This window comes from Nerophis ophidion, linkage group LG14 (genome assembly GCF_033978795.1).
Source record: "Nerophis ophidion isolate RoL-2023_Sa linkage group LG14, RoL_Noph_v1.0, whole genome shotgun sequence".
Lineage (NCBI taxonomy): Eukaryota > Metazoa > Chordata > Actinopteri > Syngnathiformes > Syngnathidae > Nerophis > Nerophis ophidion.
In genome coordinates, this window is record NC_084624.1 from 27,545,203 (window position 1) to 27,569,893 (window position 24,691).

Consider the following 24,691-nt stretch of genomic DNA (forward strand, 5'->3'; position numbering starts at 1 on the left):
AAAATGTAAAATGAAATGTTCTGCTTCCTGAGGTTCAGCCTCTCAGTCGCCATCATACTGCATAACAGTACTTTCCAAGGGCTGTCAGCCTCATCTTTAGTCTGCTGCTTTGTTCCTCGGCCAAAGAAGATTCACATGCCTTCTGTTCCTGCCCAAAAGGCAGAAAAACACAAATTGTTCTCCAAAAATCCAGCATCCAGCTACATTACACACGACGTCATTCAACGGCACTCAAGCCGACCACTCTCCCACAATACACTATATAACCCCCCATTTTCTATAATTGGGTTTCAAAACAAAGCACATACAGTACGTTTGTGCTTGTGTTTGTAATTGGACACAATGGAGTGTTTCAATCTTTACCTGAGCTCGCGGTTGAAATGGAATTGACTGACAGCAGACCTTGACAGAAGAGACTCGACATACGATGCCAACAAACTGCGCCTTTCTCATTGGCTTGCACCTTCTTCTGCAAACTAGCGTTGTCATTATTTTTGCATACGTTTAAAATGCACACCTCATAGAGATGAGGTGACGATGAGCATAAAATGGTTCTATCCATCACATGAAATTATTGACATTATTGACAAGGAGATTAGCTTTTTCTATATTTTTTGAGCGGTGCATCACGTACGCGGTGTATCACATATGAAGACTCCTCGTCATGCATGAGATTATTCTAATAGAAGTTGCCAGGTCTGGTTTCCTGCCTTACTAAGTGAACCGCATACCGGATAAGCACGCAAGGAGGTTTGACAGTCTGTCAGAATTTAATCACATCGTAATGTAAGTCGCGTCAATTTCATCAAAACTGATAACATGCAACTTTCTTGCCGGTCAGTCTCCGTAGATAATGGCTTTTGTCTTCTTGCTTATTCATTTGCATAACCTTTGCTCAGTGGAAATCAAAAGATTTAATTAACTGTGTGCACTGTTGTCTCTCAGTAAAGTCGCCCATCGCCTGAATGTTTAATCTAATGGATCACCGCTATTTCTTGTATATTTAGTTCCGCATGTCTATTTGATTGAATCCTCAAACCATTGTTCATACCCATGCTCAAATATGAAATAAACTATTTTGTGATGAACATTTTATGATGATCAAATTGTCCAATACAATACCCCTACCACTTCTATATCTTCAGACATTTCTTCCTTGTCCATCTGTCTGCCAGAATGCAGCTTGGTTGTAACTCGCTCCCTGCACAGATGACAAATATGCACGCTGTCAGGAATTTAATGGAAACAATATGTCTCCACTCTTTGCTAAGCATACAGTTGTGCTGAGAAACTGGCCTACATTCGTTGACCGCAGTGATTTACATACTAACCCAAAAAGTGTTACTCTTCCATTTCAAACCAAGTTGTGGGAAATAATCCTTATTTTATTTGTCAAGTTGTCTAATTTACTTACTTAAGATGACGAGGAGTTCCTGGCATGGCGAATGACAGACGATATTTATTGCTTACTACCACAGTCAGATCAGAGAACATAACTGTAGCGCGTTTCCCATGTGCTTCAAAAGCAGGAGAAGGCATTGACATCTCACAATGCAAGTCACCTAATCTATTTTTCCATAAAAAGCTCTCCGCACACTGATGGTCCCTGTGGGGGAACCATTGGCACACTTATGGACTTGTTTCTGGTTTTCTTCTCTCAGCCGCAAGAGGAGACAACTTTCGCCATCAAAATGTCGTTTTAAGATCCTATAAAATTCCAACAAGGTTGCATCAAGGAACATTACATGGTTACACTTCCACAATTTAACATGTCTGAAAAAGAGGAAGTCAAGTTTTTTTCTTCCTTCCGCTTTCTCCATGTCGAAGCATTTACTAATGGCTTTGTTCACTTTCTGTGTTTAAAGGCCTACTGAAATGAGATTTTCTAATTCAAACGGGGATAGCAGGTCCATTCTATGTGTCATACTTGATCATTTCGCGATATTGCCATATTTTTGCTGAAAGGATTTAGTAGAGAACATCCACAATAAAGTTTGCAACTGGAGAAAAGCCCTGCCTCTACCGGAAGTCGCAGACGATGACGTCACACGTGTGGGGGCTCCTCACATATTCACATTGTTTTTAATGGGAGCCTCCAACAAAAACAGCTATTCGAACCGAGAAAACGACAATTTCCCCATTAATTTGAGTGAGGATGAAAGATTCGTGTTTGAGGATATTGTTAGCGACGGACTAGAAAAAAAAAATAAAAAAATAAACGTGATTGCAATCGCGTTGCATTGAGACGGATTCATATGTTTTTAGAGACATTTACTAGGATAATTCTGGGAAATCCCTTATCTTTCTATTGTGTTGCTAGTGTTTTAGTGAGTTTAACAGTACCTGATAGTCGGAACTGTACGTCCACGGCCGTGTGTTGACGCGCAGTGTCTCGGGAAGGTCGACGGCAGCTGTACAGGAGGCGCAAGCTCAGCTGATATCCGGTAAGTGGAGACTTCTTAACCACAATTTTCTCACCGAAACCTGCTGGTTGACAAGTGGTCGGGATCCATGTCCGCTGTGATCTATAGTAAAGTTTCAACTCCGTGAATTTTAAACAAGGAATCACCGTGTGTTTGTGTGGCTAAAGGCTAAAGCTTCCCAACTCCATTGTTCTAATTTGACTTTTCCAATATTAATTGAACAAATTGCAAAAGATTCAGCAACACAGATCTCCAAAATACTGTGTAATTATGCCGTTAAAGCAGACGACTTTTAGCTGTGTGTGTGTGCAGCGCTCATATTCATAACAGCCCGTGACGTCACGCGTACACGTCATTACGCGACGTTCTCAATAAAAAAGTCCTGGGAAATTTTAAATTGCAATTTAGTAAACTAAAAACGACGTATTGGCATGTGTTGCAATGTTAATATTTCATCATCAATCAGACTGCGTGGTGGGAAGTAGTGGGTTTCAGTAGGCCTTTAAGCCATAGCTTACTGCGGAATAAAAAAACATACTAACAGAAACATTGTCTTATAATAACATGAGTCAAACTCCATCAGTTTATGCAAAAAATTAGTGTGTGCTGTTGTATAAACTGACTCATAATAGTACATTACTTAAGTTTCTTACTCCAGCCAGTCGCACATTTTACCCATCCATCCATTTTCTACCGCTTATTCCCTTTTGCGGTCCGATATTAAATAATCTAGGTTTTTAGTGTTGTGTGGTTATATCAATATTTAAAGGGGCCCTATTATGCAAAACTAACTTTTCTAACCTGATGCTACCTGCTTATGTGTATTTGGGATCTGCATGAGCCCTGAAATGTGAAATCAAACTGGAGGAATTGCAGATATATTTATAAGTGAAGTGAAGTGAATTATATTTATATAGCGCTTTTTCTCTAGTGACTCAAAGTGCTTTACATAGTGAAACCCAATATCTAAGTTACATTTAAACCAGTGTGGGTGGCACTGGGAGCAGGTGGGTAAAGTGTCTTGCCCAAGGACACAACGGCAGTGACTGGGATGGCGGAAGCGGGGATCGAACCTGCAACCCTCAAGTTGCTGACACGGCCGCTCTACCACCCGAGCTATACCGCTCAACGATCTTGCCTTCCTTTCTACTTCCTCCAAACGTTCCATATGGAATTTGTCAGCCCTGTGACGTTTTTCCTGCCTTCAAAACGTCTTTTAAGATTCTATAAAATTCCAACAAGGTTATATCAAGGAACATTACATGGTTACACTTACACAATTCAACATGTCTGAAGAAGAAGTCAAGCATTTTTCTTCCTACCCTTTCTCCATGTTGAAGCATTTACTAATGGCTTTGTTCACTTCCTGTGTTTAAAGCCAAAGCTTACTGCGGAATAAAAAAAAACACTTACAGAAAAATTGTGTAATAACATGAGTTAAACTCCATTAGTTATCACAATATATGTTACCCGATATATTAAAGTGCTAGGTTTTTAGTGTTGTGTGGTTATATCAATGTTCAAATTTTATTGTGCAAAACCAACTTTTCTAGCCTGATGGTACCTGCATATGTGTGTTTTGGATCTGCATAAGTCCTGAAATGTGAAATCAAACCGTGGAGGAATTGCAGCCATATTTATAAAACAATGTTGCCTTCTGTTTTACCTCCTCCAAATGTATCATATGGAATTTGTCAGCCCTGTGAGGTTTTTCAGACCTGTGACATCTTTGAATATCTCTATATATGGTAAAGGCTTAGTAAAAGGTATTTGCGTGAGTCTGCCATTTATTTATTCAATGTTTTAGTCCAAATGACAGACTGGTATTACATGGTATTACACCAAGACCGAAAATGCTCAGTTGTTGGTTGTTTTAATTAGCACAAGTCTTTACACAAAATTTCATCCTCATCTGAAGTACTAAAGTTCCTTATTTTTAATTTTTTGGATTTGTGGCAAGAAGTCCCTCTTCCTGTGCAAACCAATTCAAAGAGCCTTGCCTTAGAAACCCGCGCCAGTACAAAGACGGATTTTCTATTGAACTCATTTTAATGACAGGCTCGGTGACTACTATTTTTGGCAATGGAGGAGACAATGAAATGGTAAGTAACAACAGAAGGTTAGAAATGGGTGATTGATATTAGCTCGAGCTGTTGTGTAGCTAGACAACAGCTTCACTGTCCACTGGCAAGAAAGAATGATTTTCCTAAAAACTATTTTAATTGGATCAGTGCTTACTGTGTTTGGCAATGTACTGGTAAATTATATAAGTCGTTAATCCGTAGATCGTGTCCATGTATGATTTGTTCATTTCCTTTTTCATTTCAAAGCAAAACAGAAAAAACTGTTTTTCTTTTAAATATTTTTATAGTAAAACAAACAAACAAAAATAAATGTTTTGTTTTATAGCCAGACAAAAAATGAAAAATGTCAAAACAAGTACTTTTACGTGGACTTTTGCTTGCTGGTAAACAAACGTAGAAGAAGACAGTGGAGGACTGTACTATTAAAGTGAATTATGATTTAAAAGGTATTCAATGTTTTGTATGTTGTTTTCTGTGTTAACCAGGCCAACTAACTTAATTTTATGTATAGGTCTGAAGCTGCTGAAAGATGTGAAGCATTTAAAATATATTTAAAAAAAATCATATACAACTTACTCATAACTTTATAAGTTTGTCCATTTTCCGGCAGAGAGGAATAGTGGAGGTGTTTGGAAAAAAAATGGATTGCTCATAAAATATTTCTGCATCATAATCAGTGTTGTTAGGAACTTACTAAAAGCTGTAATTACCTCATCTAAAGTATTCCACTTTTCAACTAAATTTTAGAAAATAGTGCATATTTTGTGTTTTCTTTCCAAATAAATTATGGTGTTTTTTTGTTCTTGTTTTTACAAAAAAGCTTTAAACAGAAGAGACATTAAAAACTATTAAAAAAAAAAAAAAAAACTGAATATTTCTGAATTAGTCTGAAGCTGCTGAAATATTTGGAGTGTTTAAAGTTTGGTCTGGCCTAAAGATAAAATCCCCAATTTTTTTCACATAATGTTAATTTCCGATTTTTTCCGATTTGTCCCTACTTGATAAAGAAACAACAACCTTGAATACAAATGACAAAGATAATTCAAAACACCTTTTTTATTTTTAATTAATAAAACCAGCAGTTTGATATGACACTGCATACACTGCATCTTACTCTTGGCAACATTCTAATTTGTATAATGTTGTTCTTTTTAGACCAGATAGAAATTGTACTTTTTATGGAATACTTTTCAAATCATCAAATTTAAGAGCTTCCCTTAGGAAGCAACACTTCTGCTTAAATAGAATACTTTTGTTAGCAAAAATGTGGCATTTTATATTTTGCATGCAAACAATCTCCAACACTGAGGTCAATACAGTGCAAACTTCAAACTTCTCCCTTGAATAACAACCTTCTGTAAATAAAAAATGTCATAATTAAACACTGTATCCAAATAAATAAAGAAGTACAACATTGAGAGGACTACGGATATACTGGTATTGGGGGCTGGGCGATATGGCCTTTTATTAATATCTCGACATTTTTAGGCGATCTCACGATACACAATATATATCTTGATATTTACCTTAGCCTTAGATTTGATGCATATAATCACACCATTATGATGATTCAATGTGTCTACATTAAAACATTCTTGTTTATACTGCATTAATATATGCTCATTTTAAACTTTTATGCAGAGAGGGAAATCACAACTAAGTCAGTTTAGCAAAACTGTATTTAATAAACAGATATTAAGCAGTGGCACAAACATTCATGTAATTTCCAAAACAGAAAGTGCTAGATTGTCAGAGACATTTTAAAACAAGCTATTAGTGCACTTTTGTGCATGATGTCACTAAGATGACTTATCAAAACACTAAATTAAAGTGCACTTTTTGTACAGAATACCACGACAATAGTTAAAAACAAAAAAAGTTAACTTTTGTCTATGATATCACACAATATATTTCATCAACTGTCAAAAAAAAAATAGCTACATAATAGGAAATCCAATAGTTTGTTTATGCGGACGTTATCTCCTTCTGTTGTTGACAATTTTTTTATACGGCGTTAATCTGGAAATGGTTGCTTTGGCATTTTGTGGGTGTGGCACCAAACAGAGATGTTGACATGCGGCGTTTCACGCACTCTTCATTCTCTAGCGGGTGACTTTTCAAATGATGCTACAAATTAGCAGTAATGCTTCTTTTTGTAGCAATGCTTTTGCCACATACTTGACATATTACGTTTGTCTGTTTAACATCGTCCCGCTTGAAGCCAAACCACCGCCAGACGATGGACCCCCTGCTGTTTTTCTGGGGAATTAATTATTCCTTCATTGGTTACCACATTCGCACCTTCTTTCTCTCATATTACCACTTGCACCATTCTGCTAGCATCACAGCTAACGTTACCCATGCCACTACCTCTCTTGTCGGTGAGGGTGTATGAGGTTGCACGCACAACAGTATGTGACATATGTAAGAAAGTGCGCTTGTTTTAAGTCTCTGTGAGAAGGACGGACAAGAAAGATTGAGAAACGCCTGTAGTGTAATGCCCATAGCTAAAAGCAACTGCGTTTGACCGTATACTCGAATATCACGATACAGTCATCTTCTATATCACACTGAGACAAACCCGTGATATATCGAGTATATTCAATACATCGCCCAGCCCTAACTGACTAGTGATCTCATTGCACAACAGAACATTTTTTGAAATATATATTACGGATAAAACAATGTTGGACTATTTCTAAAGGATCTATTTTAAATATTTGTTCTCCAACCTCACATGGGGGTTTGATAAAAAGGAGCTTTTGTTTTTCATCCGCTTCTCACCTGCTATTCAATAAGTCTTTGTGGACTGCACAAAAAGACCAGTGGTTTAATCCATCCATCCATCCATTTTCTACCGCTTATTCCCTTTTGGGGTCGCGGGGGGCGCTGGCGCCTATCTCATCTACAATCGGGCGGAAGGCAGGGTACACCCTGGACAAGTCGCTACCTTATCGCAGGGCCAACACAGATAGACAGACAACATTCACACTCACATTCAAACACTAGGGCCAATTTTTTTTAGTGTTGCCAATCAACCTATCCCCAGGTGCATGTCTTTGGAGGTGGGAGGAAGCCGGAGTACCCGGAGGGAACCCACGCATTCACGGGGAGAACATGCAAACTCCACACAGAAAGATCCCAAGTCTGGATTTGAACCCAGGACTGCAGGAACTTCGTATTGTGAGGCAGACGCACTAACCTTTCTGCCACCGTGAAGCCCGTGGTTTAATCCTGAATTTTAAAAAGAAAATAAATAGACTTTCATGATTCAAGAACAATGAGTGATTTGTCATTCTATTGACATTCACCTGTTAACATAAAGCTTTGCCAGAAGTCCTCATGAAGACAACCTATAAACACCCACAAAGTTTCAAGCTGCTCGTATAAATAATTCCAGCGCATAGTACATAGTATGGCTTTTGCGACACAATAGTGCACAATGATTGCTTATGATTGTACTATAGGGACGGCGTGGCACAGTGGAAGAGTGGCCGTGCGCAACCCGAGGGTCCCTGGTTCAATTCCCACCTAGTACCAACCTCGTCACGTCCGTTGTGTCCTGAGCAAGACACTTCACCCTTGCTCCTGATGGGTGCTGGTTGGCGCCTTGCATGGCAGCTCCCTCCATCAGTGTGTGAATGTGTGTGTGAATGTGTGTGTGAATGGGTAAATGTGGAAGTAATGTCAAAGCGCTTTGAGTACCTTGAAGGTAGAAAAGCGCTATACAAGTACAACCCATTTATCATGTATTTACTGTTCAATTATTTAATACTAAGTATTGAATAATTGTATTATCTTAACCTGCCTATGGAAATATTTGCTACTGTATACCCCTCAAAGCCCGTCATTTGCTGCAGACGTTCCTAATGCCAGCTATTAAAAAAAAGAAAAAGAGTGTCAACTTGAATTCTCCTTTTTGCAGATAAACTGGATTTGCCTGGGGAATAAGGGGCTATCGCTAAATGTCAGTTTAAGAAGCTCACAGCGGATGGTTAAGCTATCTTTTGCTTAGCTGGAGTACTTAGTACTTTATGTGGGATTAGACAACCAATAGTATTTTCCTCCCGGTCAAAGCACATAGCCTTTGTAGCCTATGCAAATAAGAATAGAAGAAGACTGTTGGACTGTTTTCGACCAACACAAACCAAAACGATATCTTTAGCGTCACTTTACCTGATCTGTGGAGCAAATCTCAGTCACTCATGGTGTTTATCACTGTGCTATCCAAGGTGGATGAGTGTGATAAGAGAAGTACTGTCTGTATGCCCATTCGGGACGTCTTCATAAAGCATTCTCAGTAGGATTTATTCAAATGTGGCCTTCTTGTGTGAATTGTTAAATGGTTGTACTTGAATGAAGCAAAAACACTTAATGTCATGTTTTTCTCCCCTCCACATTTAAAAACCATAGCATATTTTTAGACTAAATTGCAAATGCACAGGACTGCTTTGCTCTTTTAAAGTGGAGTGCAGCACTCGAATGCCTTTTATCTTTATTTACAGATCCAAGCTTCAGCTCAGCTCCAAGCAGTTGACTTTCTCTGAAGTGTTTTCTACAAAATGCTCACATTTCAGCTATGTAGTATGCAAGTATGGTTGCAATTATTTGTCGTCCTTTTGTTGAACTAAATTTCGAATGCCCCCGAAATACAATTACCGTATTATGGTCTATTTTCAATCTTTTTTCATATATAAGGCGCACCAGACTATAGGGCGCATGAAAGGGGTCATATTATTTACCTTTTTCTAAATGTAAAACGCTTCCTTGTGGTCTACATAACATGTAATGGTGTTTTTTTGGTCAAAATGTTACATAGATTATGTTTTACAGACAATCATCGAGACGCTTTCTGACAGTCGCTTCCGGATGTGCCATTTTGTGGGCGGTCTTATTTACGTGGCTCACCTTCGGCAGTGTCCTCGCCTCATCATCTTTGTTGTAGGGGTGTAGCGTGCAAGACCAGTGGAAGACGTGTCAAAAGATGGAGCTAACTGTTTTAAAGACATTCAGACTGTACTTCAATCAATAACAGAGCAGCATCTCCTCATCCGGAAACAATTAACATATCCCGTGAAAAAACTTCCGACCGGAACTCTCTAATAACTTAAGTTCCATGGGTGAACAATGTACATTCACTACACCGGTATGGGTTAGCGCTTTCATGGTGGGTTTACTTACAGATTTAAGTAAGAACTTTACACTGCTTTATATTAGAAATGGGAACAGCGGAGGATGAATGTCACATAACAAAAAGATAGAGAAAAAGAAGCTTATTGACTACAAAGGCCGACACGTAATTGTTCAGGATTCATGCAGATCCCAAATACAGATCAGCAGGTACCAGAAGGTAAGAAAAGTTGCTTTTGCATATTGCGAAACAAAACGTGGCTTCACGGTGGCAGAGGGGTTAGTGCGTCTGCCTCACAATACGAAGGTCCTGCAGTCCTGGGTTCAAATCCAGGCTCGGGATCTTTCTGTGTGGAGTTTGCATGTTCTCCCCGTGAATGCGTGGGTTCCCTCCGGGTACTCCGGCTTCCTCCCACTTCCAAAGACATGCACCTGGGGATAGGTTGATTGGCAACACTAAATTGGCCCTAGTGTGTGAATGTGAGTGTGAATGTTGTCTGTCTATCTGTGTTGGCCCTGCGATGAGGTGGCGACTTGTCCAGGGTGTACCCCGCCTTCCGCCCGATTGTAGCTGAGATAGGCGCCAGCGCCCCCCGCGACCCCGAAAGGGAATAAGCGGTAGAAAAAAAATGGATGGATGGAAACAAAACGTCAGATAATATGTCTTACCTTAGACACACACCATAATAATACTTGTATGTTTAATGCACCGACAATCCATCAAGCTGTGCGGCTTCATAGCTTACCAAAGTCATACTTAAACAATTTGATGGATTTTTGAGCACTGTCTGTAATGTTCTGTATTTTCAATGGAACGTACAACATTTTGGTGTTGTTTACTTGAGTTATATTGTAGTATATTCATATCTCTTATGTGTAACTGCCATCTACTGGTCACACTTTTTACAACACCATGTACCAAATAAAATTGCTTCGAGGTTGGTAAGCAAAACCAGTATTATTCCGTACATCCGGGTTATCAGGCGTACTGTTGAGCTTTGAGAAGAAAAAATAATTCCAAGTGTGCCTGATATGTAAAAGTGCCTTTGGATAGATAATCGGACTCTGCGAATGATATACAAGTGCGACTTTATTCAATAGCATATCATTATTACATGTTCACATTGCAACAGCAGTCTCCTGGCAAAACAGTGTTAATGCATGTTTGCAGGAATAGCTTGTCAAATGCTGGAAGAAATAACAGAGTGTGTACATAAGAATTCTGGACTACAGATGTGTTGTCATGGGTGATGTGGGAGCTGGCATGGATCCATTATTGTACATATCTAGCTGCTGGGAAATCTTTTGTAAACTGAGTCATACTCAACCGTTGGTGACCTCACTTGCTGGCAAATGAATGACTGTGTGCTAGGATGATCACCTATGAGATGTTTACAGCTTGTCACATTTACAACACATTGGTGTGTGGGAAGGGAAGGGGGGACAAGTGTTGTCTTACTTGAAACCGGAGTCACAGAGGCATAAAATTGTGAGATTACAAAACACTTTCTTTCCCCCCCATGTGCAGTCACAAGAGTCCACATTCCATCATCCAAATTAAAAGGATCTCTCGCTATCGCTCTCTTATTTGTGTCCGTACGAGTTAGTATTATCACGTGACGGAGCGAACAATAGAGCGCCACTATGGCACTTTGGGGTTAGTCAGGGTTTTTGTGTTGCTTGTTAGTGATGGGGGTTTGGGGGGGCCTGCAAAGTTTGAATAGGATCATTCAGTCAGAGGTAATACCAGGCCCCGGTGCAGGGCATTAGTTGGCCAGGCTATTCTGCTGATGGGGCCTGTTCGTCCCCACCCACCCACTTCTTTTTTAACCCTCAGCCCCCTCCCCTTGCTGCATCGGCATTTCTTTCCGCATGGAAGAGCTTTATCCTGGTACCCATGACGACATGTCTGATGGGGCGTGGTGGCCATATCCGGCCTGATAGCTTGGCAGGCTACTTTCTCCTGGACAGTAGGTTTTAGTCTGTTTCATCGAACATAGGGAAAAAAGAATAGCCATATTATGCAAAACAGAGGAGGCGTGTTCTCAGGAGGTATAACACATTGAATCGTTCATGTTTAATAAATGAACACACACACATGGGACGTTCCCATTTATTTTCATTGGAAACGGTTACGCTTGCAGGTACTGACTGCCAAAGAGCCACCCTGGGGTGTTTTGGTCTCCAAGTTCCAAACCATGTTCAAGAGTTTTAGCTTCGTGAAGCACAAAAACACATCGGGCGAGGCAAGGCTGTCAAAGAAAGTCATCCACTGCATATGTTTTATAAGAGCTAGAGGAACACGGACTGCAGCCTTTTTTTTTTTCTTTTTCGGAGTAAGCAGGGACGTGTCGTTAAAGTCGTCTGGATAGAAATAGCTAAAAGGTGTCTGCTGCTTCGCACAGGCCTAGCAATAAAGTAAACATTCATCTCTGTCATCGCAGATTTATTACTAACAGGGGCGTGAAACATTCTGGCTATTCAATTAGGCCTAGAGGTTAAACTTATGATCCCGAGCTGATCTACTGCATCCTGTGCTCTAGCCCTACAGGAACTTCATCTGCCGCAAGTGCAAAATGATTCTCTGAAGACATCGCTGGGTCCCCCAGGTAGCAGTAGAAAGAAAGATGAGGTGCCCGCCTTGCGGGCTTTTGTTAAGTAATGGCATATCTACTTTAATAATTCAGTTTCCTCACAACAATATACGGGTCTTATCTTTGCCTTTGTGCCATTCTGTGCACTGTAAAGATGAGGGATGCCATCTTGAGAAACGAGCCAAGACAGATGGATCGTATACTAGTAGATAAAATGTCAGTATGGCTGCCCTGTGTTTGTGTGTCCGAGTGCTCATGCTTGGAGACTCTGCTACACTTGCAATTCAGTTGTAATAAGGTGTTGTAAGGCTGCTACCGAGGCTCCACTGGGACCAAGCCCCACCTACAATGAGGCACCTGTCTACCCCATGTGTGTATGTTGTGATGAAATAAACATCACAAGCCGTCACTTGTGCCTGTGGAGGAGCTGGTGACGGCGACTCATCTGTTCACTGTATGAAGAACAAAGCTTGCATGTGAAAGATCTTGATAGATTATACAGAGACCCTGTGTGCAATCACAAATTCTAGGTATACTATTTTCCCTAATAGTGCTTTTAAGTTTACCCCTCCTCAAACTCTACATTCCTCTGCACCTGTTTTGAGGGATACCTTAGGGACACAGCTTGAAGTGAATAATGTATTGCCGAGGAAGGAAGGATTCTTCCGATGTTATGTGTTTGTCTAGCTGTCTGTCTTCCACCCCCTTGGTCTTTGTCCTTTTAAGAGTATTTTTTTCTTCAGTCTCAACTTAATCTCTCTCCACTACAGTGAGGTTTGTCGACTGCGGCAGAAGTGGTCTGGTGCGGCTGGAATGCAACAACCCAGCTGACTACAGGATAGAGGCCGACGGAGAGATCTATGCTGCCAGGAGTCTCTCCGGACCCCAAAAGCCACCGTTGTTGATCAAGGCGATTGACGACACCACTCAACAGCAATGGATTACCCTTGTTCGACTGATGTTCCCCAGCCAGCAGGTGAAAAAGCAATGCATCTCCATACTTAACTGCAGCAGAAAGCCGCAATGATCAATCCAACACTGCATTCACAGATGGCTAGTTCCCCAAATTGCAGCAGGTGTTCCATGGGCCGAGATAGATGCTTGCTAATTAAAACTTAATATGTCAATTTAGTCGGCGGCACAAACATATACTTAACACGGTCAGCGGTTAGCAAGAGCAGATGAACAAGCGGCTCCTCATAAAATATATTTCAGCGAGCACGTCTTATGGTGGTAAGCCTGTTGCCTCGCCATTTGAAAGGGGGAGGCGTCTCTCGTGTTAGAGAAGACAGAAAGCATCTGTTGGAGCTCTAAATCGAGGATTAAACAGTTCTCCTGGACAAGACGAGCAGTCGTCTGCGATTAATTACAATGTCCGACTGCTCATATGTCAACATTGTCTTTGGCTCACGATAAGAGAAGGTTCACATGGAAATCAAAAAGCTGCTGCACATGACATATCAGTCTTTCTTGTAGTCAGGAAGTGAGAGCAAGTTCTAAAGGCTGTCTTGCTTTGGAGGGTTTAACTGCAGTGCCAGGGAATTGTGTGATCGTGCTCAGCAAGACATGTTTTGTTTCAGCTTTGCATGCTTCACAGCAGACAGACCTAACTGTTAGCCTTTATTAATAATCACAGTCTGGTACAGTGACTACACCACTCACATTGCAGAAACTGTTATTATTATTGTGTATCTTCTCAAGAGACAGGGAGAAATTCAACTTGGATATTCTTTATTATTGTAGAAATTAAACAAAATAACTATTTTCCGGACCATAGGGCGCACTGCCGATGAATGGTCTATTGTCAATCTTTTTTTCATATATAAGGTGCACCAGATTATAGGGCACATTAAATGAGCCATATTGTTTTTTTTTCTACATGTAAAAAACACTTCCTTGTGGTCTACATAACATGTGATAGTGGTTATTTGGTCAAAATGTTGCATAGTTTATGTTAACAGATCATCTTCAATCTACTTTCTGACAGTCGCTTCAGGATGTGCCCTTTTGTGGCTCAACTTAGGCAGCGTCTTCTCCCCGTCACCTTTGTTGTAGTGGTGTAGCGTGCAATGACAGGAGTGGAAGAAGTGTCAAAAGATGGAGTTAACTGTTTCAATGACATTCAGACATTACTTCAATCTATGACGGAGCGGCATCTCCTCCTCCGGAAACAACAAATGTGTCCTGTGAAAAACAGTCTGACCGGAACTCTCTAATAACTAAAGTTCCATGGGTAAATAATGTCAACTCACTCCACCGGTAGGTTTTAACGCTTTCATGGCAAGTTTACTGACATAAATAAGTAAGAACTTTACACTACTTTATTTTAGAAATGGCAACAGTGGAGGATGAATGTCCCATAACAATAAGATAGAGAAAAAGAAGAATCTTATTGACTATGGGTTTGCCACGGACTAAAAAGGCGGACGCGCTCAATTTTTCAGGATCTATGCAGATCCCAAAAACAGATCAACAGGTACCAGAAGGTAAGAAACGTTGCTTTTGCATATTATTGCGAAATAAAATACCAGATAATATGTCTTACATTATACACACACCATAATAATACTTGTATGTTTATTGCGCTGACAATCCAAGCGGTGCGGATTCATAGCTTACCTAAGTCTACTAAAACATTTTGATATATTTTTGAGCATCATGTGTAATGTTGTATATTTTCAATGGAACATATAAAATGTTGGTGTTGTTTACTTGAGTCATATCGCCATCATATTGCAGTATGTACGTATTCTCCTATGTTTGACTGCATTCTATTGGTCACACAGATTATTTACACCATGTACCAAATAAAATTGCATTGAGGTCAGTAAGCAAAACCAGAATTATTCCATACATTAGGCGCACTGGGTTATAAGGTGCACTGTCGAGTTTTGAGAAGAAAAAAAAAGATTTTTAGTCCGGAAAATACGGTAGTCAAGGTACAGCTGGTGTAGCAGTATAGATGTATAGCGAAACCTCGGTTCACTGACTTCATTGATCCTTGAACATGGTTCGTAAATCAAAAACTTTGTATAGTTTTGAAGCAGGGTGAACATGAATATTTAGTTCTAGACTCGAGAAAAAAAGCCCACTTTGAAGACACTTTAATGTGTATAAATACTGGGGGGTAATAGCTCAATAATCTCCTTTTTACCCAAACAAGACAACATTACAGGGAGCTTAATTGTCAAAACACACGCACACACGCCCACGCACACACAAAGGTCTTGTTGATGCGCTCCAAAACGTTAACAACCATGTTGCTAAAATAAACACGCAAAAAAGGCAAATTATCCAGTGTGCCTACTAGTAATCAACCAAAGAAGACACTACCCAATTCAAACCATTAAGAAAAGAAGTAAGGCGGGTCTTGGCATTTGTCTTTCACACACGTCAGCTGTATGTTGTTTCTGACAGGTTTAAATTGTGTTATTTGTTGAATTTAGGCCCACCTCAAATACGCGGATCTAAAATCTACGTATGCAGATCTAAATGCACACACTCGGAGTGATATGCAGACACAAAAATTAGTACACACTCACGCGATTTGGGTTACAGACACGCAAATTGAGAGACATGCAAGTAATTTTGCTCCAATTATACTTCAATGACAGTAGAACCTCGATTTACAAGCTGAACTGTGCTGTACGTGTGCTCTGCCAACACGGATGCACATACACACACAAGTCCCTTTGATGCTTTCACAAACGATCAGAATTCACAACAAATCTTAATTTTAACAACCATATTGTTTCAATAATAAACAAAGGAGCAGCTCCATCCATCCATTTTCTACCGCTTATTCCCTTTGGGGTCGCGGGGGGCGCTGGTGCCTATCTCAGCTACAATCGGGCGGAAGGCGGAGTACACCCTGGACAAGTCGCCATCGCAGGGCCAACACAGATAGACAGACAACATTCACACTCACATTCACACACTAGGGACCATTTAGTGTTGCCAATCACCTATCCCCAGGTGACCAGACAGAGATAGACAAGGGGAGGAGCCTGCCCTTAGAAGACTTGCTGCTGAATGTACACAGAGACATGGTTCGCACACAGAGGCATATTTGGCACAACCTAAAAGCTTGTAAACCGAAAAGTTTCCAAATAGAGGGGTTTGTATATCGATGTTCCACTCAGTAGTATTTTCACTCTTATTCCTCTCTCACATTTTTAATCTGAAACCATTCAACTTTTAAAATGTTTAGTTCATTCATGACATACGTGCTACCTTTTCTTTATTTAAAAAAAAAAAAATCCAACCAAGACATTTTTCCCCATTCGAAATAAATCTGCACGTTTCCAAACTTCCATATTTCCTATATTTTTCATCCAACTCAAAACATTCCTCTCATCCTGGACATTTAAATCTAGCCATTTTCAAGGTTCCAAAAATCCCCATTTTCTTCAAAATCCCACTTTTCAAGGCAACATTTTACAACCATTCCTTTATTAAAGTATTTCACTTACTTATTCAGGACATTCAGGCTATGTTTTATGTCTAAAAAAAAATCCAAGTTTTCCCCCTTTTTCCATATGGCTTACTCTATTAAAAATTATTGCCACATTTCTCAACCGATTCAAACCATTCCAAAGTCATAATGCTCCTTGATAATGTTGTTTGCTAGCATGGTAATGTTAGCATGTAACATGCAAGCTTTTCGAACTACATCTGTAGGTATACACCTCAGAGTCATATGTTTTGCTCTTTGACCAATGATAACATTAGCATGTTAGCTTTTTTGGCTAATTTTGCAAGTATACAACTCGAGTCATATTTTGGTACCTAATGCATGCTAACATTTGGGTATTAGGTTTTTGTTTTGAATCTATTTTTGTAGGTATACACTACACAGTCATATAGTCTGGCATTTCATGTTAGCTTCTATAGCTCATTTTGCAAATAAACACCTAAGAGTCGTATGTTATTTTACGTTACCTGACAATATCGTGATAGCGTGTTGACTGTTAGCATTTCAGTTTGGCTATGACTAGTGAGTATCAAAATAAATGGGTCTTGCTTACAAGCATGATGGTGGTAGTCTCATGGTGCAGGAATGTATAAGGGATGCAGATACTGGGGAGAGGTGGTTCATTGAGGGCAACATTCAGTCCAACATGAACTGGGACATAGTAAAGCTGAACAAGAACCCTCCCTTGGGAAACTGGGCTGCTCACATTAAATATTGATACTATGGACGCAATGTGGACATGTTCCCTGTGAGGTGTACGCAGTTGTGTTGCCAGCTATTTAGACAATGATGTCTTGTGTGTTGACCTATTTTACAGGACAATACATCTATGCTGCTATATGAAATCTGTACAATGACTACCGTATTTTCCAGACCAGAGGGCACACTGGATTATAAGGCGCACTGCCGATGAGCAGATCTAGTCAGGTCTATTTTCATAAAAATAGACCTGAATGAAATTCAGACTTTACTTACATCAATAACGGAGCAGCATCTTCTCATCCGGAAACAACAACACCGGAAACGTGTCCTATGAAATACCGTCCGACCGGAACTCTGTAAAAACTAAAGTTCCTTGGTTGGATAATGTAAATTCACTAAACTGGTTTGTTTTAGCGATTTCAGGGCGAGTTTATTGACAGGTGTAAGAACTTTACACTACTTTATATTAGAAATGGCAACAGCAGAAGATGAATGTCCAATAACAAGAAGATAGAGAAAAATAAGTTTATTAAATACGGATTCGGTACAGACAACAAAGGCGGAAGCGCACAATTTTTCAGGATGTATGCAGATCCCAAATACAGATCAGCAGGTACCAGAAGGTAAGAAAAGTTGTTTTTGCGTAAAATTGCGAAACAAAACGCCATATAATGTCTTATACACAAACCATAATAATACTCGTATGTTGAAGCACATCAAGCGGTGTGTCTTGCTAGCTTACCAAAGTTGTACTAAAACATTTTGATAGATTTTTGAGCGCTGTGTGTAATGTTCTATATTTTCAATGGAACATAACATTTTGGTGTTGTTTACTTGAGTCATATTGCAGTCTACACATATCTCTTATGTTTGACTGCCAGTAGATGGTCACACTTAACATTACACCAAGCACTAAATACAATTGTATCGAGGTCGGTAAGCCCAACCAGAATTATTCCATATACTAGGCGCACCGCGGCGCACTGTCGAGTTCTGAGGGGGAAAAAAGTGCACCTTATAGTCCAGAAAATACGGTACTTTATTTTTTATTTTTAAAGAAATCTTAAAGAATATGTAAAAAATAGATGCTATGGTTGAAATCCAAACACTGCCTTTGTAACATAACATCATCCTTTTGTTGGGTCGACGTGTATTAGTGGGGCGTAGCTAACATGGTCAGCCCAGAAGGAGAGCGCCCTACAGGCAGCTATCTATCCACTGAAAAGAGCTCCTTTAATTGTGAGGTGTGTGTGTAATTTAGCGAGACAATCTGAAGTCGTGCTTTCTGTGCGTGCAGACAAAATCAAATTGTCAGTGTTTTTTGTGCTGGAAAGGAAATTAAAGTTGTAGCCAGTAATGATCTCACAGTCCTCTTAAAAAGGCACTGCCATTAGCCAACCGCAGACGCTCGTTTTAACAAACGCAACCGCAGGTAAGGGATTTTAATGACACTATTAGTCACTGCTGTTGGTTAGATGAATAAATCTCAAACAGGTAAACTGTCAAATATTTTTCTTCACCATAAATCAGACTATTTAAATATACAGGGAGACAATCCGTGACGCTGATGAAAATCTCTTAATCACATCTGTGATTACGTTTTTTTTTTATTAGCACTGAACGGTGGCAGCCTTGGGGAGACATTTTAATCACTGACAACTAAACAATAACCTCATTATGAGGAGACGCTGTCCTTGCACAGCATATACATTCATGCAGCACGGAAACAATCCACAAGCATGAGTGAAGAGGCTGAAAAGATAGGCTTCTGGAAGGGTAAATCACACGTCAATGTCGGGTCAGAAGATAGCGGTGTAGGGGAGGGCTGTTCCACAGATAGATACACTACATTTCCAAAAGCATTTGTCCACCCATCCAAATGATCAGAATCGGGTGTCCTAATCGTTTTATACACCACAGCTGTATAAAATCAAGCACATAGGCATGGAGACAGTTTCTACAAACATTTGTGAAAGAATGGGCCGCTCTCAGGAGCTCAGTGATTTCCAGCATGGAACTGTCATAGGATGCAACCTGTGCTCCAAATACAGTCGTGAAATTTCCTCGCTCCTGAATATTCATTCCAAAGTCAATTATTGGCTTTATTATAACAAAAAGGAAAAACTTTGGGAACAACAGCAATTCAGCCACAGAGTGGTGGCTTTATTATAAGAAAATGAAAGACTTTGGGAACAACAGCAACTCAGCCACAAAGTGGTAGGCCGCGTAAACTGATAGAAAGGGGTCAGTGGAGGAATTATGACGTGGTGTTTTTCAGGAGTTGGGCTTGCCCCCTTAGTTACAGTGAAAGAAACTTTGAATGCTCAAGGATACCAAAATATTTTGGACAATTCTATGCTCCCAACATTGTGGGAACAGTTTGGAGCGGGCCCCTTCCACTTCCAACATGACTGTGCACCAGTGCACAAAGCAAAGTCCATAAAGACATGGACGACAGAGTTTAGTGTAGATGAATTTGACTGGCCTGCACAGAGTCCTGACCTGAACCCGATAGAACACCTTTGGGATGAATTACAACACCTTTGGGATGAATTACAACGGAGACTGAGAGCAAGGTGTTTTCGACCAACACCAGTGTGTGACTTCATTAATGCACTTTTAGAAGAATGGTCAAAAATTTCTATAAACACACTCTGCAACCTTGTGGACAGCCCTCCCAGAAGAGTTGAAGCTTTAATAGCTGCAAAAAGTGGACCGACATCATATTGAACCCTATGGGTTAGGAATGGGATGGCACTTCAAGTTCATGTGTTAGTCAAGGCAGGTGGCCAAATACGTTTGGCAATATAGTGTATGTACCGGGCTGAACAAACCCAACCGCCATTCATCATTCCAAATGCAAGTTGCAAATAATTGCCGCTCTCACTCATGCCTATTTTAATAAGGTAGTAGATATATCTAAAGCACACTCTTCTTTATCCTGGCTCGTTGCTTTTCCAGTGCGTGAAAGCAGTATAATCAAATTTCAAACATGATTAGGAGACGCTGTCCTGACAGCAGGGGGAGTGTGTGTAGTACGAGTTGCTATACAGCGAGCAAGTGTTTTCATTGCTGTGGTCACACACTGTGTTTTTTGGACATTCAAACCAGCAAGTGTTTTTGAGAGGACACATATCATTTATCTACACTTTTTTCTTTCCCTCTCTGCCTTGTTGCTTTCAAGGTTATCGTAACTTTCTCTGGCGCTTCTTCCGTCTCTAGAGCAGTATAGAGAATTTGAGCCATCTGTGTGTTTAGCGTCTGGCTTGCAGGTAACATCCCTCCTTTGTTTCAAATCTCATTCATTACAGCTGAGGGAGACTGGCAGATCCATTATGGGAGCTGTTGTGTCTGTGTGGGCGTATTTTATCAGGACACGAGAAGAGCTTTGCCATTTTAAAGGCAACCCAAGATGCTGGGGCAGTAATTAAAAAAGCACATTGTCAAGGGGAGTCATAATTTAGTAGACAAAAAGAAGGGATTGGCGTATGACTACTGTATGTATGTAATACATATATATTTGCGCATGCACACATGCACACACAAACACACACATTTTTTTCCGGACAATTAGTAAAATAAACTTCATAAATATATCAATTCAATCGTTCAAAACATTCAGTACATCTGCACAATTCAGAGCTGCATAACATAATATTTTATGTTACTACACATTTAGATTAAAATAATACTTTTTACTACCTATTTTTATGTTTACTCATGGCCTGTTTTTTTTTTTACCCTTTATGGTTAAGAGCTTGACTTAATATACAAATAAGTATGTCCACCTCGCTGTGATGTCACAACATACCCAGATTACAAGCCCCACAAAAAGAAGCTTCCAAAACTGTGCAAGCTCATGTCAAAATGCATGAACCTCATGGTTTGACGCTTTAGCATTGTTAACCACAGGTATCCAACATTTTAACATCTGTTGATCCTGGATCCCCTTAATTGGATTGAAAATAATTTTTTATGTATTGTATGTGCAGAAATCCCCTTTTTAAAACTGATCTGAGCATAATGAGGATCTGTACAACGATCCTCAAGAACAGACTGTTGCAGATGATATTGTCATAGTCTAATCGCATTTTATCGTACACATGCGATCGCCCAAGCCTTTTAACTAAATCATATCTTTTTCCACAGGTCAAGGAAGCCGCTCCCGCTCCTGTCATGTCCAAGGATTTGAAGGAAATAGTATTTCCATCACGAAACAAGCAAAGCCAGCTGAAACGCATGAAGAGAGACTGGGTCATTCCTCCAATCAATGTCCCTGAGAACTCGCGAGGTCCATTCCCACAAGAGCTTGTCCGGGTAACGTTGGACACACACACACACACACAACTTCACGAAAATGCCTTTTTCCTTGATTTGACAACCTTGTAGGTCCTCGTTGCCCAGAGCCCCCCCTCAGAAGGTCACCAGATATGAAACTTTAAAAAAAAGGTTTCTTATTTACAACACTTTGCTGAAGGTCACCGTCTGCACTTTTTCTGTTTTTTTTCTAAGGGCATACAGTACGTACTCACTTGATGGCACAGAGAAATCTAAAGTGCTCACCAGTAGTGGGAGTTCCTTAGTTGCTTCTTGCGATATTATAGTCTTTTTATCACGGCTCAAGGACACATTCAGAAGCCTTTTATTTACTGGCGGGAGAGACTTGGTGTGGGTGGCTGACAGAGGACAAGCACGGTGCAGGACAGCCAAGATCTTGTTCAGTATACTAAGCCCACTTCCTTATCATGTGCTAGGTCCTGTACACGCAATTTGTATGTATTATATCTAATCCAGCCACAATAAATGGGATATTTCTTGGGCTTAGTGGATAATATTGTGAGCAGGAAGAAGCATCTCAAGTTACATGGCGAAAGGACAGAACTTCGATACCACATTGGCACACGCCTGTCGGATACATTATTCTACTCACGGGAAGCTATTTTAAAAAAACAATATTGTCACTGGTATTGATCAAATTTGTCAATAGGTCATTCAGTCTATAGAAAACCCAGTATGAAGAACAATTTGCGGGCTTGGTTTATGCCTCCTACTGTAGGAAATTGCATTCAGATAATTTAATGCAGGGAAGGCAGAAGAAATAAGAATATTGCGCTGTGTCATTTGTAACCACAGATCCGATCAGACCACGACAAGAACCGATCCTTGAGATACAGCGTGACAGGCCCTGGTGCTGATCAACCTCCGACTGGCATTTTCCTCATCGCCCCTATCTCAGGAGAGCTATCCGTTAACAAGCCTCTGGATCGAGAACATATTCCCAACTTCCATGTAAGTCAAGACACGATCAGTTCCAAAGCGGACTTTAATGATTTCCTTATGATCTCCTTCCCTCCAGTTGGTATGTGCTCCAGGGTCATGTGTAGCCTAAACAGTCTGCTTAGACTCAATAAAGACTTGTGGCGTGATGAGGGTCTCCCAGTGAAGTGAACTTATCCGTCTGAGAATTTCAAGGATTTAATATGGCGCTTTCTTTTTGTAAGCTGAGAATGTTCGATACATGAAGATAACACCAGCTCTCAAGAAAGGGCTCTCTTGTTATTTTCTATGACAATTTTAATAGAGCTTTTGGGTTATTTACATTGTCCAGCACAAGCAATAGAGAAGGACTCAAGGCTGCGTGTAGAACAAATGAGAACCTTGCAGGTGTTCAGATTATTGGAACAAACATAGCCAACACATAAGCATATAATCTTTGAACAACATTCACTTAATACTTACTTGAAACCTTGAAGCAGACAGAGCCAGAATAGTGTCCGTAGGTACTTTTGGTATTTGTTCTGCCCATTGTGTGCGCTTCATCTGTGGATGTTTTCTTGCAGCTGAGAGCTCATGCTGTGGACCTGAATGGCAACCAAGTAGAAAACCCCATTGATATTGTGATCAATGTGATCGACATGAACGATAATAGGCCAGAATTCAACCACCAGATCTGGAATGGCACTGTCCCTGAGGGTTCGAAGCCAGGTAATATAAACAATATCTTCTATATCCTCCTGAGAATGAGCGTCCTCTGCAGTGGACTAGATTTTGTTGGTCTATTTCTTGTATCCAAGTTACACATTTTTCGAAAAAATAGCCTTGTTATGCAAAACACAAATGTCGACTGCAGAGGCTGGCTCTCAGGAGGATATACTAGTAGTGTAATGGTACATGCATTTGCAATCCGATTTTTTGATCCGGAACATTGGAGTAGTGAGCTTCTATATGGAAGAGTGACTGCCTTGCAATATAGTCACATGTCCACTCCGTAAAAAGATACAAAGTTTGGCTCGCTGAAGTTTTGACCAGCGATAGTGCCAAGGAGTAACTAAAGCTTGAAAACCATCTTCCATTGCAACTCGTGACGTAATGATAAATGGTATCAATGATAACGTGGTAAAATTCTGTTTTAAATATAATTATCCAAAAATAAATGACTAATAACTGCACTTTAAAAACTTACACACTGACTGGCGCCAGCTTGCTCACTTATATGCTAACATGAAAACAAGAAACATTACAGTCTTTCCCCATTAAGAAACAACATACCCCAATCTAAACTTATATAAAACAACTAAGATATGCGTTTGTGCACATCGAATCTAAAAACTGTGCTCTCTTAGACAGAGTAATCATTCTATTCTATATATAACGCGGAGGTGTTTTTTACGGTGTGTTCAAGGACTGCTAAAGAGAATACGGCACCACAAGACCACCAGACATAATAAAGAATTAGATTTTATTTGTTACGCACTTTTCATTTGTAGAATTCTTAAAGTGCTAAAGTACAAACCAATATTTAAAACAATAAAAGCTTAGTTATTGAAACAGATGAAATACTATGACTAACAAACGCACAAGCAGAAAAAAACTCAAAAAACAGGCAAAATAGTGGGTTTTGTGTGTATTTATTTCACTTATTCAAAAAACTAAATGAAATAACTTGGTCAAAATCTTTGAGTGTGTGTGTAAGTATAGAATGGAATAGAGAATAGAATAGAAAGTACTTTATTGATCCCTGGGGGAAATTCAGCTCCACAGTTCGCTCACAATAGACAATAATATTAATAAATAATATATAACATATATAATATGTATAATATATAATATATGAATAGTATAAATATATTTTACATATATTATAGTATAGTATAGTATAGTAACAATACCGCAATAACTATGACAACGTTATAATTTTGGTCCCGATAAACTGGAAAATTAAATTTTCATACGGTTACATCCCTAATTGCTAGTCTCCTGTTTGGGAAGACAAACTTTCCAAAG

General features: G+C 39.8%; 1 protein-coding gene and 1 long non-coding RNA gene across 2 annotated transcripts in view; one reads left to right on the top strand and one right to left on the bottom strand.

Moving 5' to 3' along the window:
* Positions 1-24,691, top strand: part of cdh2 (cadherin 2, type 1, N-cadherin (neuronal)) — a 127,447-nt gene that overhangs the window by 63,484 nt on the left and 39,272 nt on the right. The window contains exons 3-6 of the mRNA XM_061920283.1: positions 13,002-13,207; positions 21,557-21,724; positions 22,541-22,696; positions 23,248-23,392. Coding sequence (XP_061776267.1) covers positions 13,002-13,207; positions 21,557-21,724; positions 22,541-22,696; positions 23,248-23,392 — 675 coding nt within the window. The remainder of the gene's footprint in view (positions 1-13,001; positions 13,208-21,556; positions 21,725-22,540; positions 22,697-23,247; positions 23,393-24,691) is intronic.
* Positions 10,710-24,691, bottom strand: part of LOC133568395 (uncharacterized) — a 42,137-nt gene continuing 28,155 nt past the window's right edge. The window contains exons 2-3 of the long non-coding RNA XR_009809592.1: positions 23,147-23,268; positions 10,710-11,619 (exon numbers count right to left, since the gene is read on the bottom strand). This is a non-coding gene — a long non-coding RNA (uncharacterized LOC133568395). The remainder of the gene's footprint in view (positions 11,620-23,146; positions 23,269-24,691) is intronic.